This window comes from Dermochelys coriacea, chromosome 14 (genome assembly GCF_009764565.3).
Source record: "Dermochelys coriacea isolate rDerCor1 chromosome 14, rDerCor1.pri.v4, whole genome shotgun sequence".
NCBI lineage: Eukaryota > Metazoa > Chordata > Testudines > Dermochelyidae > Dermochelys > Dermochelys coriacea.
In genome coordinates this window covers 627,289-647,304 of record NC_050081.1, presented here as the reverse complement: position 1 = coordinate 647,304, position 20,016 = coordinate 627,289, and the positions used below count along the sequence as shown (strand labels likewise).

General features: G+C 47.2%; 1 protein-coding gene across 9 annotated transcripts in view; it reads left to right on the top strand.

The window, feature by feature from the left end:
- The first annotated feature begins 5,211 nt into the window (after window positions 1-5,211).
- Window positions 5,212-20,016, top strand: part of ASPSCR1 (ASPSCR1 tether for SLC2A4, UBX domain containing) — a 93,462-nt gene continuing 78,657 nt past the window's right edge. For 3 of the 9 annotated variants that reach the window (XM_043496504.1, XM_043496503.1, XM_043496502.1), the window contains exons 1-3: window positions 5,221-5,298; window positions 8,191-8,246; window positions 11,577-11,691. In XM_043496504.1, coding sequence (XP_043352439.1) covers window positions 5,236-5,298; window positions 8,191-8,246; window positions 11,577-11,691 — 234 coding nt within the window. In that variant the 5' untranslated portion in view covers window positions 5,221-5,235. Of the gene's footprint in view, window positions 5,299-7,788; window positions 7,948-8,190; window positions 8,247-11,576; window positions 11,692-12,115; window positions 12,274-20,016 lie in introns of those variants that run through there. The other 6 variants (XM_043496501.1, XM_038371479.2, XM_038371476.2 and 3 more) reach the window with 6 other exon arrangements.

Below are 20,016 nucleotides of genomic sequence, written 5' to 3'. Positions count from 1 at the left end.
GACAGGAATGGGGTTGTTCACACATCTCAGAGCTATTGTTTCAGGCTGTATTCATCTCCATCTGGTATTCTCTCTCAGCTGCGAACATCCAGGGCCACTTAACACCTCTCTTATCCTGTAACTTTCAAGTCTGAAACTCTGAGAATGAACTGTAAACAGTGCAAAACTACCTCTGTCAAGGTTTTTATTTGGATAAATGTAATCTTGAGTACAGCAGAATATTCAGAAAGAACAAACTATTTTTTAAAAGAAAATAAATCATACATGCAAAAGCTCCCTGGGGAGTTGGGGTGTTTAGGGGTGCAAGAGTGAGTGATAATAGGTAAGAAGGATTTGGGTCTGCTGTGACTGATAAGTAGGGTTACCATATGTCTGGGGTTTTCCCACACATTGCCTCTTATTTGAAAAATCCGCCCGGACAGGATCAAAAAAAAAAAGGCAATGTCTGGGTTTTTTGTGGAGCAGACATTGCAGTTCAGAAAGAGCCCCAACTGGTGCCTCCCCTGCATCTGCGTCTGATTGGTCCCTTGCAGCTGCCAGATCACACCCACTCAGGCCCTGGCTTCTAGCTTTGGGGTGGGGGAGAACTGTTGCCAATCCTTTAGTATCTAAAGGTTTATTTATAAAAAGAAAGGTGAGTTAAAATTGGTTAAAGGAATCAAATACATACAATAATTGCAAAGTTCTTGGATCAGGCTTGTAGCAGTGATGGAAGAAACTGCTGGCTTAAGTCAAGTCTCTGGTTGCTTCCAAATCGCTGGAAGGTCCTCAGTCCTTTGGTTAGAATGTTCCTATTAGTACAGGTTTCAGAGTAGCAGCCGTGTTAGTTTGTATTCGCAAAAAGAAAAGGAGTACTTGTGGCACCTTAGAGACTAACAAATTTATTAGAGCATAAACTTTCGTGAGCTACAGCTCACTTCATCGGATGCATCCAATGAAGTGAGCTGTAGCTTGCGAAAGCTTATGCTCTAATAAATTTGTTAGTCTCTAAGGTGCCACAAGTACTCCTTTCCTATTAGTACAGTGGCTCTCAAACTTTTGCACTGGTGACCCCTTTCACATAGCAATCCTCTGTGTGCGATTCCCCCCCCTTATAAATTAAAAACACTTTTTTATATATTTAACACCATTATAAATGCTGGAGGAAAAGCGGGGTTTGAGGTGCAGGCTGACAGCTCGTGACCCCACACTGTAATAGCCTTATGACCCCCAGTTTGAGAACCCCTGCATTAGTACAAGTTCATAGTCCAGAGGTTTGAGCAAGAGAGGCCAAATGGAGATGATTCCAGGGCCTTTTATAGCTTCTGCCAAGTGAAGAGAAACCCTTTGTTCTCCTTATGGAAAATTAAAAGGAACAAGATGGTGTTTGGAGTCACATGGGCAAGTCACATGTCCATGCATGCTTTCGCTTAGTCATAGTAGAGGCCATCACAGGAAAGTCCATTAAGTGTAGATGGGCGTCTTCCCTGGTCCATTGTGAGTTAAATGTTCTTTGATGTACCGTTTAACTTGAATTGTCCCTTCAAGATGTGCAGGCTATACTCCTTGTGGGTTTTACCATAGGAGCAAATATATCTGAAACACAGGTATAGAGCCAATACTCATAACTTCAAATACAAAAATGATACATATTCAGCAGATCATAACCTTTCCATAGACACTTTACTTCTCATACTTTGTATGAGATTTGTTGCAATTCTATAACAGTGGTAGCAACAATGAACTACATGGTCATATTTTATCAGATAACATCACTGATGGATCCCTCACTGCTCTCTTATGCTCTGTTAACTGCCATGAAGACATCGTGGATGGCAGTGCAGTTAATCCTCAAGTTCCTAACTGAAGAAGACCGTCTACCCGGGGGCATTGGCATCCAATATTGGATTGACAGCAATCTCTTCAACCTTTCTCATCTCCATGCCAGAACTAAAGTAATATTGGCAACAATAACTGAACTCCAGTATGCAGATGATTGTGCTGTAGTTGCAAACTCAAAGGAGGATCTTCAAACAGCCCTTAATTGCTTCTCTGAATCTTACCAAAGCCTTGGGCTAACTCTGACCGGGGACTGGCTGGTGGAGAACTTTTGTTTAGCCGATGTTCAATCATCAGACTCCACAAGGAAGATCTATATTGACAAAGAAGAACTGGAAGATGTAGACTACTTTGCCTATCTTGGCAGCCATCTCTCACAGAGGGCAGACATAGATGCTGAGATTCAGTACAGAATTTGCTGTGCCAGCCTTGCCTTTGGCAGACTGACCCACTGGGTGTTCAACAATCACAACATCAGAACACATACCATACTTCTAGTTTATAAAGCAGTGGTAATCCCAACTCTCCTCGACGGCTGTGAGACTTGGGTGACCTACAGAAAACACCTGAAAAATCTGGAAGGCCAACACCAGCACTGTCTTTGGAAGATCCTCAACATAAAGTGGGAGGATCATTGCACTTATGTCAGTGTCCTCACAGAGGCCAACATCTTCAGTGCTGAGGCCTGGATTATCCAGCACCAGCTGAAGTAGCGCAGGTACTGTGTGCGCATGCCTGATGTACACTTATCAGAACAATTGCTGTACCCAACTCATCAAAGGAGAAAGGAAATGGGGAGGCCAAAAGAAACGCTTTAAAGACACCCTTAAGATAAACATCAAGAGATGTGGCATTGAAACCACGCACTGTGACACTGGGAGACAGCAGCCCAGGAGAGGAATAACTGCAAAGACTTGTCAGAGAGGGAACGTCCACTTTTGAGGAAAATCGTCTTGCCTGGTCACAGGAAAAACACCAGAAAAGAAAGGAAAGACAACTGTCACACAGCAATCGCAGCCCAGTCCTGTCTTCAATTATCACCTGCAATGTCTGCCAACAAGCCTGCAGCTCAAGGATTGGACTCCTCAGTCATCAAAGGACCCATGAAAAATAAAACCTGTGAAAGAGATCATCCTCGAGGGATCGCCAGCAATCTCGCTGTGAAATCACTCCTTTTTTGGCAGTGCAGACATAACCAACGTAGCAGGGGCAACAAATGTTACAATGTTTCAATGTACAGATGACACCCAACCTGGATGTAGCAGGTATTTACTTTTCATTAACTTACTCTTACTAAAAAAAGAAAAGGAGTACTTGTGGCACCTTAGAGACTAACAAATTTATTTGAGCATAAGCTTTCATGAAGTGACCTATAGCTCATGAAAGCTTATGCTCAAATAAATTTGTTAGTCTCTAAGGTGCCACAAGTACTCCTTTTCTTTTTGCGGATACAGACTAACACAGCTACTACTCTTACTCCTACTAGAAGAAGTAGCAGTGCAACAAACCGAGATAGCATTCTCTTTTCATTCCCTTGTAGAGTTAACTTGGAGGGTGGAGGAGGGAAAAGGGAGTATGCAGAGCATACTGATCATGTACAGAGATGTCCCTAAAAAGAAAAGGAGTACTTGTGGCACGTTAGAGACTAACAAATTTATTTAAGCATAAGCTTTCGTGAACTACAGCTCACTTCATTGGAGCTTACGCTCAAATAAATTTGTTAGTCGCTAACATGCCACAAGTACTCCTTTTCTTTTTGCGAATATAGACTAACACAGCTCCTACTCTGAAACCTGTCAGAGATGTCCCTGGAATCCTTCTGAGAAATCTCAATTAAACTTTCATGGAGGTATTCTGCAATCCTCTCCCAAGGGTTTTTAGGGTTATTTGTTCCTCTGCAGTAGGACACCTTTTTGTGCTACTCTGCAGTGACTTCAGCAGGCAGGCACCATTGCAGTAAACAGATTAGTGGCATACAGGTCCAGCTGGCTTCAGAACACCAGCAACAGCTTTACTCTGTGCCTTTGTTACACTCGGGAGTGAGATCAGCTAAAATCACCACCACCTGTGGAAAAAAGTGCCAGTGCTCAGAGCCATTACCCTGCACATGTACCCAGGGAAATAGGGTCTGCAATTTTGTTAAATACAAGAATTCCTTATCTTCCCCCCTCCCCAACACCCCTGAAGGCCATACTCATCATGGCTGAGGCTGAAGAGCAGTGCTTTGTACAGGTGTTTTGAAGCTGAAGTGTCAATAAACATCTTGTTTAAAATTTTAGGGAAGCAAGCAAAGGGAGTTCTGAAACTTAACTTTTGTTTTCTGTTGTGACTATACATATGTTACCTCTGTGTGTTTTATCTGTAACTGCTGCCTTTGTGGCCTTGAGGGGTACCCTCTCCACACTTACAGAATGCTTGACCTCGATAAGGAGAGAAAAGAAGAGGACATAGGAAGATATGTTCAGCAAGATTCTGCAAGCCAGAGCAGCATTGGACCGTGAACAGAAGGCCTGGAGTCTGAGTATTTCAGACTGTATGGAAAGGGAAAGAGCAGCCAGGAGAAGGGCTCAGGAGTTGGAGAGGGAGATGCATTAGGACATAATGGGGCTTCTCCAGCACTAAACACAAATGCTTCAGATTCTTGTTGATCCACAGGCTTTCCTTCCTTTATAGTCAATGGAGTACTCCATTTCAATACCTCCCTTCCCTGCTTCCCACAATGTAGCTCTCATTCTAGTGTCCCTGTGCTAGAGATCTGGGGCAAGCTTGGCACACAGATCCAGGAATCAGAGTAGCAGCCGTGTTAGTCTGTATTCGCAAAAAGAAAAGGAGTACCCGTGGCACCTTAGAGACTAACAAATTTATTAGAGCATAAGCTTTCGTGAGCTACATCTCACTTCATCGGATGCTTGCAGATCTGAATGTTCTACAGATAAGTGCTCATTGTCCCAAGGCTGCATTACAATGAGATTCCCTCCAGTCAGTGCTTGTTTGTTGGGCCCAGAAGCAACATTCCACCATCTGGAGCTGCTCTGTGAACACTACCAATAACCTTGAAATTGGTTCTTGCTGGATCCCACAACAAACTGTCCTCCACGAACTCATGATGTTTCCTGCTGAATTGGTTCTTCTCATGGCGTTGCAAACACCAGAGGATCATGAGTCCTATGCATTTGCAACACTTATGACAATAGTGCAGAGCTGGGCAGGCTCCATGCTTCTGTCAGAGATGGCAGACAAACGGGAAGGGATTTTTAGAAAAGGGGTAAAAATTATGGGATAAAGGCAACATTATGGGATGGAGTCAGTTGCATGCTGGGAAGTTGATCCTTTAGTCCCAGTCACCGCTGCATGACTCATTTCTGCCCCACCCTAGATTGCCAAAACTTCCCAAAAGCCAGTGCGCTGAATGGTGGCATGTTGTACACTGGGATACCTATTGATGGCACACCACACACTGCATTGACACAAACACTGCTGGTGAGTATGTGCAGCGCTGATGCAAGCAGACACGTACAGGTGCACAAGCAATATACTAACAGTGGCGATTTTATGCTGATGTGACTTGCATCAACCAAATGTTGTAATGTAGACATGGCCTGACAGTTGTGGGTGAGGAGGTGTAAGATGTGGGGGACTGAGCAGTGTGGGCAGAGAGTGAACTTTGAGGAAGTAGTGAGCTGCAAGCATGGGATGATAGGGGAATGAGTGAGATATGCAGCAGGCGGAGAGCAGGGGAAGGGGAATTGTGGAGAGAGTATGCTGTGAGAGTGGAGGGGGTATGAGCTATGGGGGAAGCAGCAATGTGTGGGGATGCCGGGAAGAGTTGTATAAAGGAGGAGATGGGTAAGGAGGGAAGGGATGCGCTGTGTAGAAAAGGGGGAGGGAGTAGTGTGTGGGGTACAAGGGAAGGGATGAGGTTTTAGCAGGGGGATTTGTGTAGAGGAGGGGCAGGTGCAGGAAGTTGTGTAAGAGGGTAGAGGGGGAGGGGCAGAGGGTGCAGGAGGGGAGCTGTGGGGGAATGGGAGAGGCAGGGGTGCAGGAGGAGGGGAGCTGTGCGAGAGGAAGGGCTGGGGGGCGCCGGGGGGGCTGTTTGAGGGGAGGGGCAGGGGGTGCAGGAGGGGCTGGGGTGCAGGAGGAGGGGAGCTGTGTGAGAGGAAGGGCTGGGGGGTGCCAGAGAGGGGGGGCTGTGTGAGGGGAGGGGCAGGGGGTGCAGGAGGGGCTGGGGTGCAGGAGGAGGGGAGCTGTGGGGGAATGGGAGAGGCAGGGGGTGCAGGAGGAGGGGAGCTGTGCGAGAGGAAGGGCTGGGGGGTGCCAGAGAGGGGGGGCTGTGTGAGGGGAGGGGCAGGGGGTGCAGGAGGAGGGGAGCTGTTGGGGAATGGGAGGGGCTGGGGTGCAGTAGGAGGAGAGCTGTGGGGGAATGGGAGAGGCAGGGGGTGCAGGAGGAGGGGAGCTGTGCGAGAGGAAGGGCTGAGGGGTGCCAGAGAGGGGGAGCTGTGTGAGGGGAGGGGCAGGGGGTGCAGGAGGAGGGGAGCTGTGCGAGAGGAAGGGCTGGGGGGCGCCGGGGGGGGCTGTGTGAGGGGAGGGGCAGGGGGTGCAGGAGGGGCTGGGGTGCAGGAGGAGGGGAGCTGTGTGAGAGGAAGGGCTGGGGGGTGCCAGAGAGGGGGGGGCTGTGTGAGGGGAGGGGCAGGGGGTGCAGGAGGGGCTGGGGTGCAGGAGGAGGGGAGCTGTGCGAGAGGAAGGGCTGGGGGGTGCCAGAGAGGGGGAGCTGTGTGAGGGGAGGGGCAGGAGGAGGGGAGCTGTTGGGGAATGGGAGGGGCTGTGGTGCAGGAAGAGGGGAGCTGTGGGGGAATGGGAGAGGCAGGGGGTGCAGGAGGAGGGGAGCTGTTGGGGAATGGGAGGGGCTGTGGTGCAGGAAGAGGGGAGCTGTGGGGGAATGGGAGAGGCAGGGGGTGCAGGAGGAGGGGAGCTGTGGGGAATGGGAGGGGCTGTGGTGCAGGAGGAGGGGAGCTGTGGGGGAATGGGAGAGGCAGGGGGTGCAGGAGGAGGGGAGCTGTGGGGGAATGGGAGGGGCTGGGGTGCAGTAGGAGGAGAGCTGTGGGGGAATGGGAGAGGCAGGGGGTGCAGGAGGAGGGGAGCTGTGGGGGAATGGGAGGGGCTGTGGTGCAGGAGGAGGGGAGCTGTGGGGGAATGGGAGAGGCAGGGGGTGCAGGAGGAGGGGAGCTGTTGGGGAATGGGAGGGGCTGTGGTGCAGGAGGAGGGGAGCTGTGGGGGAATGGGAGAGGCAGGGGGTGCAGGAGGAGGGGAGCTGTGGGGGAATGGGAGAGGCAGGGGGTGCAGGAGGAGGGGAGCTGTGGGGGAATGGGAGGGGCTGTGGTGCAGGAAGAGGGGAGCTGTGGGGGAATGGGAGAGGCAGGGGGTGCAGGAGGAGGGGAGCTGTTGGGGAATGGGAGGGGCTGTGGTGCAGGAGGAGGGGAGCTGTGGGGGAATGGGAGAGGCAGGGGGTGCAGGAGGAGGGGAGCTGTGGGGGAATGGGAGAGGCAGGGGGTGCAGGAGGAGGGGAGCTGTTGGGGAATGGGAGGGGCTGTGGTGCAGGAGGAGGGGAGCTGTGGGGGAATGGGAGAGGCAGGGGGTGCAGGAGGAGGGGAGCTGTGGGGGAATGGGAGAGGCAGGGGGTGCAGGAGGAGGGGAGCTGTGCGAGAGGAAGGGCTGGGGGGTGCCAGAGGAGGGGGGCTGTGTGAGGGGAGGGGCAGGGGGTGCAGGAGGAGAGGCGCTGTATGGGGGAGGGGAGGGGCAGGAGCCGCGGGGTGCACGAAGCCCCACGGGCATGAGGGGGTGGGGCTTGGCGCATGCGTACTGTGCGGTGAAGGTTGGCGGCCGCTCAGGGGCGGCGGGGAGGGCGGGGCCAGGCGTTGGCGGCAAGACTCGCGGGGCTCGCGGCGCGGGGCGGTCCGTGCGTAGGCCCCGCCCACCAGGGCGCGCTCCGGCGGGGCGCTGGCGCTGAGAGCTGGGCCGGGCAGAGGGAAGATGGCGGCGGCCGCGGGCGGGGGGGGCTTCGCGGTCTCGGTGCTGGCCCCGAACGGGCGGCGGGTCACGGTGCGGGTGGGCCCCGGCACCACGCTGCTCCAGGTTGGTCCTGCCCGGCGGGAGACGCCCCCTGAGGTTGGCCCGTGGAAGGAAACGCGCTGGGCGCAGCCCCGGGCCTCTCCCGTGCGGCGCCCGGCTGCGCCGCCCGCTGCTCGGCGCGCCTGTGGCTGTAGGCGCCCAGAGAGCTCGAGTCGCGGGGCCGGCTCTGTAGTGCCCGATGGGGCCGGCTCAGAGAGGGGCCCTGTGGCGCCCAGCCCCTGCTGACGTCCCTTCTGTCCTCCGCAGGTTCTCGAGGAGGTTTGCGGGATGCAGAACTTCAATGCCAACGAGTATGATCTGAAGTGAGTCTCGGCTGGTTTGGACACGTCCTCTCCTTGCCTGGCCAGGCCTCAGAGCTGCGCGCGGGCTCCCATTGAACGTCGTGGATGGGAGACTCGAGTGCCCTTGTTGCGCAATGTGATTGAAAGGCCCCCCTCCAAAGGCTGGGCATAGCGTTCCGTTTCTTCCGTTCATTATACAGTACAGCGGATACCAACAGTGAGCTAGCTGGTGATGTGCCCAGTCAGTGCCCAGCTATGCTAGCGTGGGAGAGGTGGCAGCTCCACAGGGAGAGCCTAGAACCTTCCCTCTGCGGGCTCCAACCCTGAATCACACGTCGGAAGGGGCATGCCTGTCAGTGGCTGAGCTTTGAGATTGGGAGGGAGGAGGCGCTGGAACAGCAGGCAAACTTGCCTTGGGTGCTTTTATGTTTTGTAGTTTATCCAAGTGGGTGTTATGGGAGCATATACACAATATGTTTCAGGCTCTGCCCTGCGGTAAAGATGCTTATAGGGCTGATGTACTGCTTAGTTCAAAAACTTCAAAATGGATGTTTATACAGTAACTTCTCGCTTAACGTTGTTTCGATCTTACATCCCTGCTCAATTACAGAACAAACGCCATTTACAGTTGTGCAGTGATTTACTATAATGTCGTTTGGCTGCCTGCTTTGTCCACAGCTGGAAGCCCCCGATCAGCTCCCCCACGCCCCCCCCCCCCACCAAAGTGCGCGGATCAGCACCTCCTGCCCACGGCAATCGGCTTGCAACTTTCAGGAGGGAAGGGAGAGGAACGAGGACTTGGTGCGCAGGCTCCCACTGCCTCCTGAACGTCACAAGCCAGTTGATTGCTTGAGTCTTCACGGCTGAGGATGTTAGGGAGATTCCCAAACCAGAACCATCTTTTGTAGGTGACGAATCTGAGGAATCGTCACAGATTGAAGCCTCACTGGAGGAGGTTTGGAATTAACCGAGAAACTGAACAGTAACAAGTCACTGGGACCGATGACATTCACCCACGAGTTCTGAAAGAACGCAAATGTGAAATTGTGGAACTATTAACTATGGTTTCTAAACTGTCCTTTAAATCAGCTACTGTACCCAGTGACTGGAAGATAGCTAATGTAACGCCAATATTTAAGAAGGGCTCTAGAGGTGATCCTGGCAATTAAAGACCAGTAACTCTAATATCAGTACCGGGCAAATTAGTTGAAACAACAGTAAAGAATAAATTTGTCAGACACACAGAAGAACATAAACTGCTGCACGAAAGTCAATATGGTTTCTGTAAAGGGAGATCATGTCTTACTAATCTATTAGAGTTCTTTGAGGGGTCAACAGCCATGTGGACAAGGGGGATCCAGTGGACATAGTGTACTTAGATTTCCAGAAAGCCTTTGACCAGGTCCCTTATGTAAATTAAGTTGTCATGGGTTAAGAGGGAAGATCCTTTTATGGATTGAGAACTGGTTAAAAGACAGGGAACAAAGGGTAGGAATAAATGGTAAATTTTCAGAATGGAGAGGGGTAACTAGAGGTTTTCCCAAGGGTCAGTCCTAGGACCAATCCTATTCAACTAGTAAATGATCTGGAGAGAGGGGTAAACAGTGAGGTGACAAAGTTTGCTGCAGATACTAAACTGCTCAAGATAGTTAAGACCAAAGCAGACTGTGAAGAACTTAAAAAAGATCTCACAAAACTAAGTGATTGGGCAACAAAATGGCAAATGAAATTTAATGTGGATAAATGTAAAGTAATGCACATTAGAAAAAATAACCCCAACTATACATACAATATGATGGGGGCTAATTTAGCTACAACTAGTCAGGAGAAAGATCTTGGCATCATTGTGGATAGTTCTCTGAAGATGTCCGTGCAGTGTGCAGTGGCAGTCAAAAAAAGCAAACGGGATTTTAGGAATCATTAAAAAAGGGATAGAGAATAAGATGGAGAATATCTTATTGCCCTTATATAAATACATGGTATGCCCACATCTTGAATACTGCGTACAGATGTGGTCCCCTCATGTCAAAAAAAGATATACTGGCATTAGAAAAGGTTCAGAAAAGGGCAACTAAAATGATTAGGGGTTTGGAACGGGTCCCATACAAGGAGAGATTAAAGAGGCTAGGACTTTTCAGCTTGGAAAAGAGGAGACTAAAGGGGGATTTGATAGAGGTATATAGAATCATGAGTGGTGTGGAGAAAGTGAACAAGGAAAAGTTATTTACTTGTTCCCATAATATAAGAACTAGGGGCCACCAAATGAAATGAATTGGCAGCAGGTTTAAAACAAAGGAGGTGGTTCTTCACTCAGCGCACAGTCAACCTGTGGAACTCCTTGCCTGAGGAGGTTGTGAAGGCTAGGACTATAACAGGGTTTAAAAGAGAATTGGATACATTCATGAAGGTTAAATCCATTAATGGCTATTAGCCAGGATGGGTAAGGTGTTGTGTCTCTAGCCTCTGTTTGTCAGAGGAGATGGATGGCAGAAGAGAGATCACTTGATGATTCCCTGTTCTGTTCATTCCCTCTGGGGCACCTGGCATTGGCCACTGTTGGTAGACCGGATACTGGGCTCGATGGATCTTTGGTCTGACCCAGTATGGCCATTCTTAAGTTCTGTTCTTGCCGCGGGCAGGAGGGAGAGGAGAGAAGCGAGGACGCGGTGTGTCTCCCCCTTCCCCCCCCCGCCTCCTGCCCGTGGCAATCAGCTGGCTTGCGGTGTTCAGGAGATAGGAGAGGGAGGGGGAGCCTGTGCGCTGTGTCCTTGCTCCTCGCTCCTGCCTCCTAAACACTGCAAGCCAGCTGATTGCTGCAGGCATGAGTGAGGGGGGAGGAGCGAGGACACTGCGTGTGGAGTAAAGGGGGGGGGGAAGAAAAGGTGGGTTAAGGGTGGGGGCTTGGGGGAAGGGGTGGAGTGGGCAGGTCGAGGGTTGAGCCCCCCCCCCGCCCCGGTGCTTGCAGAGTAGGGGACGTTGCCACCGCTGCTTCTGCGCAACATGTTTCTCCTGGCCTACAGCACCTTCAGCCTCATGTGTTGCCTGGCCTGTTCACTTGTATTCTACCTCTTCCTTATAGTCTTGGGAGAAGAGAAGAGAATCTTGAGTCCTTGCAAAGTCCTCCACCGCCAATCTGCACATTTTCAGTATGCTGAATTATTTTTTGTGGGTTTGCTTACTAAAACTACAGCTTTGCACCATAGATCCAACCCATGGCGCTTCATCAACCTATGGAGAAGTGCAGAGTTCTTTTCCTGCTGCAGGCAGTGTATTGCTAGAAATCTCTGTAATGATCTGAGGGGAAGCATGTGGTTTTACCTGATCTCCTTCTTGGGCTTGTTTCTTTTGCAGGTTTCAGAGATCTGTGCTAGATCTTTCTCTGCAGTGGAGATTTGCCAAATTGCCCAACAATGCCAAGCTGGAGGTGGTGCCAATCGCTCGTAACAGAGCGGGAACTGAAAACAGAGTATGTCAATTTCACAACATGAACTAAGTTTATTTAGTTTGCAGCCATACGGGGTTTGATCTTGTCGGATCAAATAAGAATGAGAGACAAGATGGGTGAGGTAATATTTTATTGAACATAAGAACGGCCATACTGGGTCAGGCCAAAGGTTCATCTAGCCCAGTATCCTGTCTTCCGGCAGTGGCCAATGCCAGGTGCTTCAGAGGGAATGAATAGAACAGATAATCATCAAGTGATCCATCCCCTGTCGCCCATTCCCAGCTCCTGGCAAATAGAGGCTAGGGACGCTTCTGAGCATGGTTTTGCATCCCTGCCCATCCTGGATAATGTTCATTCATGGACATATCCTCCATGAATTTATCTAGTTCTTTTTTGAACCCCATTGCACTGTGTAAGCTCAAACGCTTGTCTCTCTCACCAACAGAATTTGGTCCCATAAAAGATATTACTTCACTCACTTTGTCTCTAATATCCTGGGATCAACACAGATACAACAACACTGCATACAACTAATGAGCATGGTCAGGCTTGGCCAGTACTTGGATTGGAAACCACCCAAAGAATGCTCAGGTGCTGCAGAAGGTAGTGTTGGTGATTCAGTAGTTGACATTCCCCATTTACAATCAGTGTTAAATCAGTGTCCCAGCCTTAACTAGGACATGCTATTAGAGGGGGAAATTTTTTTAGGTGAGATATAAAACTAAGGTCCTAATCATCTATAGTCATTAAAGATTCCAGATCATTTTGTCCAGAAATTGAGGCCATTTTCCTGACCTAATTTTTGTTTCAGGAATTATATTCTGCCACTCTAAATTCCGCCTGCAATCTCAAATTGTTACAGGATTCTTTTTCACTTCTCATTCTGTTTTTTTTTTAGTGTTGTTTTACTGTGCACTCAGACAACTTCCAAGTTTTATCTCAAAGGTGGCTGTGTTCAGCAGTGGGTCAGATATCCCATTTATATAATTTGTAGGGCTGTCAAGCGATTATGAAAATTAATCACGATTAATCGCGCAAGTATAAAAATTAATTGCACTGTTAAACAGTAATAGAATACTTAAATATTTTTGGATGTTTTCCACTTTTTTAAATATATTGATTTCAATTTCAACACAATACATTGTACAGCGCTCACTTCATATTTATTTTTTAAATTTTTATTTTTGAAAAATAAATGTCAAACTTTAGAGCCTATAAGTCTGCTCAGTCCTACTTCTTGTTCAATCAGTTGCTTATACAACAAGTTTGTTTATATGTGCAGGAGACGGTGCTGCCCGCTTCTTGTTTACAATGTCATCCGAAAGTGAGAACATGTGTTCGCGTGGCACTGGTGTAGCTGGCGTTGTAAGATATTTGTGTGTCAGATATGTTAAACATTCATATGCCCCTTCATGCTTTGGCCACCGTGCCAGAGGACATGCTTCCATGGTGATGATGATGCTCGTTAAAAAACAATGTGTTAATTAAATTTGTGACTGAACTCCTTGGGGGAGAATTGAATGTCTCTTGCTCTGTATTTTACCTGCATTCTGCCATATATTTCATGTTATAGCAGTCTTGGATGATGACCCAGCATATTATTTGTTTTAAGAACACTTTCACTGCAGATTTGACAAAATGCAAAGAAGGTATTAATGTGAGATTCTAAAGATTGCTACAGCACTCGATCCATGGTTTAAGAATCTGAAGTGTCTTTCAAAATCTGAGAGGGGTGAGGTGTGAAGCATGCTTTCAGAAGTCTTAAAAGAGAGAAACTCAATGCAAAAACTACAGAACCTAAACCAAAAAAGAAAATCAGCTTTCTGCTGGTGGTATCTGACTCAGATGATGAAAATGAACATGCGTTGGTCTGCACTGCTTTGGATGGTTATTGAGCAGAACCCATCATCAGCATGAATGCATGTCCTCTGGAATGGTGGTTGAAACATGAAGGGATATATGACTCCTTAGTGCGTCTGGCGCGTAAATATCTTGGAACGCCAGCTAAAACAGTGCCATGCAAACACATGTTCTCACTTTCAGGTGACACTGTAAACAAGAAGAGGGCAGCATTATCTCCCGCACATGTTAACAAACTTGTTTGTCTGAGCAATTGGCTGATAGAGAAGTAGGACTGAGTGGACTTGTAGGCTCTAAAGTTTGACATTGTTTTATTTTTGAATGCAGTTTTTTGTGTGTTCATAATTTTACATTTGTAAGTTCAACTTTCGTGATAGAGATTGCACTACAGTACTTGTATTAAGTGAATTGAAAAATACTATTTTTACAGTGCAAATATTTATAATATATAAAGTGAGCACTGTACACTTTGTATTCTGTGTTGAAATCAGTATATTTGAAAATGTAGAAAAACATACAAACTATTTAATAAATTTCAATTGGTATTTAACAGTGTGATTAAAACTGCGATTAATTGTGATTAATTTTTTTAATCACTATTAATTTTTAATTGCTTGAGTTAATTGCTTGAGTTAACTGCGATTAATTGACACCCCTAATTTATAAAATGCTGGAATAACTCCCTTGGCCACTTGTATTCTCCTTATGATGTTTATATTACAGATTTGTAAAGTATTTATTGCTGTAGCAGCTAAATGTTTATTTGCAGTAAATTTTTAAAAAAAATAAATAGTGGTTTATGGGAATTACCCTGTATTTTATTATTAGAAATGGATAGTGTGTGATCTTGCTTAAATGGAGTCTGGAAATATTAAATTGTCTGTCACTGTGATCCTTATGGATATTTTGTCTAACAGAGGTTCTCAAACTTTGTGACAGATTACATGATGCTGGTTTCTTTTTATTTTCACCTGCTAAATTGTGTTGGAAGACTATTCTCCCTAATGTTATATTTCTTCATAGGCATTTGCTGAAGTTCCAGTAATGTTATATGATTCATACATAAAGGCAGGTGACGCCTGATCATGGAAGGCAGATATCCATGAGCTATTGTCTGTATAGACAAGGAGGACTTGTGGCACCTTAGAGACTAACAAATTTATTTGAGCATAAGCTTTCGTGAGCTACTCTTCACTTCATTGGATGAACTTCATTGGATGAAGTGAACTGTAGCTCACGAAAGCTTACGCTCAAATAAATTTGTTAGTCTCTAAGGTGCCACAAGTCCTCCTTTTCTTTTTGCGAATACAGACTAACACGGCTGCTACTCTGAAACCTGTCTGTATAGAGTTGTGGTCCATATTGTGAAAAAGTTTGTGAGCCTTTGCTCTAGCAGGCTGTGTTGGACTTGGGGATGTTATCATGTATCCACACTTCTCCTCTGCATGACCCCCCCACCTCCCATTTTATGCATTGCTTCAGTGACTTTACTCTTCACTTTGTGGAAGAAGAAAGTTTGTGGTCCTCCGACCTCATATGTACTTCCCATTCAATAGATCCAGGTGGGCACCATGTGCAGTAATTTTTAACTGCACACTGCTGTAAAGGCACCTACTTGCCCTCTCTGGGGGAGAGGGATGGGGCATGGTGCAGCTGGCAGACCTGTGGAGTGAGGACTTCACCTGGAGTATATATCCTGTTCAAGTCGCCTTGCCTTAAAGAAAAAGTTGAGGTTGAAATGAGGGGCAATTTTTCAGTGACCCCAAAGCCTCCCCTGCTCCACTCACTCCATCCCCCCTCCCTCTGTTGCTTGCTGTCCCCCACCCTCACTTTCACCGGCTGGGGCAGGGGGTTGGGGTGCGGGAGGGGGTGCGGGCTCTGGGAAGGAGTTTGGGTGCGGGAGGGACTGAGGGGTGCAGGCTCTGGCCAGGCGGTGCTTGCTTCGGGTGGCTCCTGAAAGTGACTGGCACATCTCTCTGACAGTGACTTCTAGGCTGGGGGACCAGGGCGGGTCTCTGCGTGCTGCCCCTGCCTGCAGGCACCGCTCCCACAGCTCCATTGGTCACAGTTCCCGGCCAATAGGAGCTGCAGAGTTGGTGCTCGTGGTGGGGGCAGCTCGCAGAGACCCACTTGTTCCCCGCTCCTCCAGGGGCCGCAGGGATGTGCCGGCCACTTCTGGGAGTGGCGTGGAGCCAGGGCAAGCAGGGAGCCTGCCTTAACCCTGCTGTGCTGCTGAACTTTTAGCATCTAAAATCGCCTGGTTTGGCTTCAGTAACCTCCAGGAAATAGCAGGAGGGGGAGGAGTTGATCAGTGGGGCCCGTGGATCCCCTGGAGTACCCTTGGGGACCGTGGACCTCAGTTTGAGAAACGCTGAGCTACAGGAGATTTAAGATATTTATTTATTTATGTATTTATATTACAGTACAGTCTAGAGGGATCAGGCCTTTTTGGAGCCGGGCATTGTACAGAGAAGTAATTAAAAAAAGACAGTTACTATTCTAAAGACTCTTGTTTTTAAGATCTTGAAGGGTGGAATGTAAACAGAGTTGCCGTCCTATAATGCAAGAACAACAAGGTATGGAATTTAATGGTATAAAACCAGTACAAGAAAATACATTGTACAATACATAGTTGGCCAAAAGAACTCCCTGCCAGTGTCAGATTTAATAATTTTATTAAGATAATGTTGAAGTAAAAAGAAAACGGTACAGAGTTTAAGCATAGAAGTTTCTGGTTATCAGGGAATAAAGTAGATTATCAAGGGGTGTGAAATTTGGTTTAGGAACGGGTGGCGTAAGGAATACATAATCTGCAATCTCCCCGATTGGGGGTAAAAGTTTAACGGGTCAAAATACAGACATTGAGATATGGGGGTATGTTGTCCATATAATGGCTATGTTCAGGTGCGGAGTATAATGAGTGGATATGATGATGAGGATGGATCTACCCTCATTTGGTGGGATTTAATGTTCAGTGAGTTTATGGTTCCAGTTCATATGGTCCAATGGAAAAAGTCTCTCAGTCCCTTTCCCATAGTTGATGCATGATGTCGTACTGGCTCACACCTCCTGGTACTGTTGGTGGCCGGTGACGTGTTCGATGTAGATGTCCCTGGACCATTGGATGGTGTCCGAGACGATGAGGTGCTGCATGAGCCGTGCTTAGCGTTAACTGATCCCATAGGTCCGCAGCACACGCTCGTTGCAGGGGTCCCAAGCGCCCAGGGCATCGACGATCAGGGCATCCATCTGCACCTCGTAGCCTTTCGCTCTCAGGGTGTCGGCCAAGGGGGCGTATTTTTCCAGCTTATGAGCTCGGGCTTTGCAAAAGGCCGGGGTCCTGTTCTCAAAGGAGACCATGATGTTGATGAGGATGATCTTTTTCTGGACCTCGTTGGTGACTACCACGTCAGGTCGCAACTGGCTGTCAGTAGCGGGGATGGTGCAGTTCACGGCGACCTCCCCCAGGCACGGTGCGATGGCACTTGGGTTTTCAAATCTCTGGATAACTTCATGAACAGAATCAACGTTAGTAATTATGTGCTGAAATGGAGGCAATCCAACCTTGTGCTTAATGGTGTGGGCTGATTTCCACAGGCTTGGGGATGAATTCCCACTCTGTATGCCCCATGGTATAGGTAGCTTGGACCGATGTGGAGGTTAGTGAGGAGATGTGGTTTCCCCTGGGTTAGCACGGGGGTAGTCAGTTCTAGAAACTGGATCCTGGATTTGATAAATCACTGATTTGTTCAGCAAATTGGACGTCTGGGAAGTAGAATGGTAATTGGTCTGGGATTTATCATCAGCATTTGTTTGTAAGGATCCTTGACCCCTCTAGAACATATCTGCAGAGCAGTGCCCACCAGATTCCTTTGTGATGTGGATGGGGAAGGAAGGCACTATTATGAAGAGCTAACCTAGAGATACAGCCATCCATCTTTTATGCACATTTGTAAACTTAGCAACTAATTGGCACCGTTCTCTGTAGTATTTTATATGCAGCCTGGGATTTTTGAAAAGAGTTTTTAATTGACTGACTATGACTTTCGTGACATTTTTGGCTTTGAACTGTTGCCCAAAAACTGATGCAATTGCCAGTTTGAATTTCTGGACAGGATTCTTGTAGCATGGTGATGTCAGCTGTCAGCACACATCTGTAGCTGAGGATAATCTAAGGCTGGTCTCTGGCAAAGAAGAAAATAGACTGTGTTAGTGATGGGATGAAACTACTTAGCTACCATGTAGTGGCTGATAATGCTCACTGTTTCTTCTGTGCAGGAAGGTTCTGTCTCTTAGCAGTACTACAAGGGCAGGACCTGAGGTAGATAGCAAACACATGCCACAAAGGAATTTGTTGTAGATTGTAGTCTCCTTTTTTTAACCCTCTTTTGAAATGGAAAAGTATGCTAAAATATTTGGCTTGACTCTCTTGTCTCTGTCTCCCTCAAGCTGCTCAGGCACTATGGTGGAAGGTTTGTATAAAACCTAGATATATAGGAAGAAAGCATTTGTGGATGTTCTGTGCGCGTGATCTTTTGAGGTTGTTCACATTCTCTGAATCCTTGGGTAATTTTGGTTTTATGGGGCTGGTGAAAACCATGGTTCACTAGAAATCATGGGATACTGCCCTATGGGGGATTCTCAGTAACAATGCAGCCAAATAGGTGCAACATCAACAAGCTACCTATGTTAGAAGTCCACTTGCCACCCAAAAAGTGATGTTTACAACCAGAGGCAACCAACCCTGTCTCAGTCTGCTACTTACTGATAGGGAGGAACTGATTGAGAACAAAAGGGAAGCTTGGAACCAGTGATCATAAGGTACTTAAGTTGCCCTGGGATAAGGGAAGATCATTTCATGGATTGAGAACTGGTTAAAAGACAGGGAACAAAGAGTAGGAATAAATGATAAATTTTTAGAATGGAGAGGGGTAACTAGAAGTGTTCCCCAAGGGTCAGTCCTAGGACCCATCCTATTCAACTTATTCATAAATGATCTGGAGAAAGCGGTAAACAGTGAGGTGACAAAGTTTGCAGCAGATACTAAACTGCTCAAGATAGTTAAGACCAAAGCAGACTGTGAAGAACTTAAAAAAGATCTCACAAAACTAAGTGATTGGGCGACAAAATGGCAAATGAAATTTAATGTGGATAAATGTAAAGTAATGCACATTAGAAAAAATAACCCCAACTATACATACAATGTGATGGGGGCTAATTTAGCTACAACTAGTCAGGAGAAAGATCTTGGCGTCATCGTGGATAGTTTTCTGAAGATGTCCATGCAGTGTGCAGCGGCAGTCAAAAAAGCAAACGGGATTTTAGGAATCATTAAAAAAGGGATAGAGAATAAGATGGAGAATATCTTATTGTCCTTATATAAATCCATGGTACGCCCACATCTTGAATACTGACAGGTTTCAGAGTAGCAGGCATGTTAGTCTGTATTTGCAAAAAGAAAAGGAGGACTTGTGGCACCTTAGAGACTAACAAATTTATTTGAGCATAAGCTTTCGTGAGCTTATGCTCAAATAAATTTGTTAGTCTCTAAGGTGCCACAAGTACTCCTTTTTATCTTGAATACTGCATACAGATGTGGTCCCCTCATGTAAAAAAGATATACTGGCATTAGAAAAGGTTCAGAAAAGGACAACTAAAATGATTAGGGGTTTGGAACGGGTCCCATATGAGGAGAGATTAAAGAGGCTAGGACTTTTCAGCTTGGAAAAAGGAGATTAAGGGGGGAATATGATAGAGGTATGTAAAATCATGAGTGGTGTGGAGAAAGTGAACAAGGAAAAGTTATTTACTTGTTCCCATAATATAAGAACTAGGGCCACCAAATGAAATTAATTGGCAGCAGGTTTAAAACAAATAAAAGGAGGTGGTTCTTCACTCAGCGCATAGTCAACCTGTGGAACTCCTTGCCTGAGGAGATTGTGAAGGCTAGGATTATAACAGAGTTTAAAAAAGAACTCGATAAATTCATCGAGGTTAAGTCCATTAATGGCTATTAGCCAGGATGGGTAAGGTGTTGTGTCTCTAGCCTCTGTTTGTCAGAGGTGGAGATGGATGGCAGGAAAGAGATCCCTTGATCATTACCTGTTAGGTTCATTCCCTCTGGGGCACCTGGCATTGGCCACATTGGTAGACCGGATTCTGGGCTGGATGGACCTTTGGTCTGACCCAGAATGGCCTTTCTTATGTTCTTTAAGTCAGCAGGAGTGAGTTCATAGAATACTGCTATAAGGATATCAGATTTTTGGGGATAAATCTAGCGAGCAAGGTCCAGTAGGAAGAAGTGTTAAATGTGGAAATAGCTTGGGCTGGTCTGTGATGGAAAAACTGTTATTCCTGTTAGATTTTTCCCTTGGAATTATCAGGAATTTCAAATTGGCCTCTGCATAGTCATACTTGTCAGAGATGACTCATAGGCGTGAAAGCTTTTTATAAAGCCTGTTTGAGTTGGATGGTCACCCCTCTTGG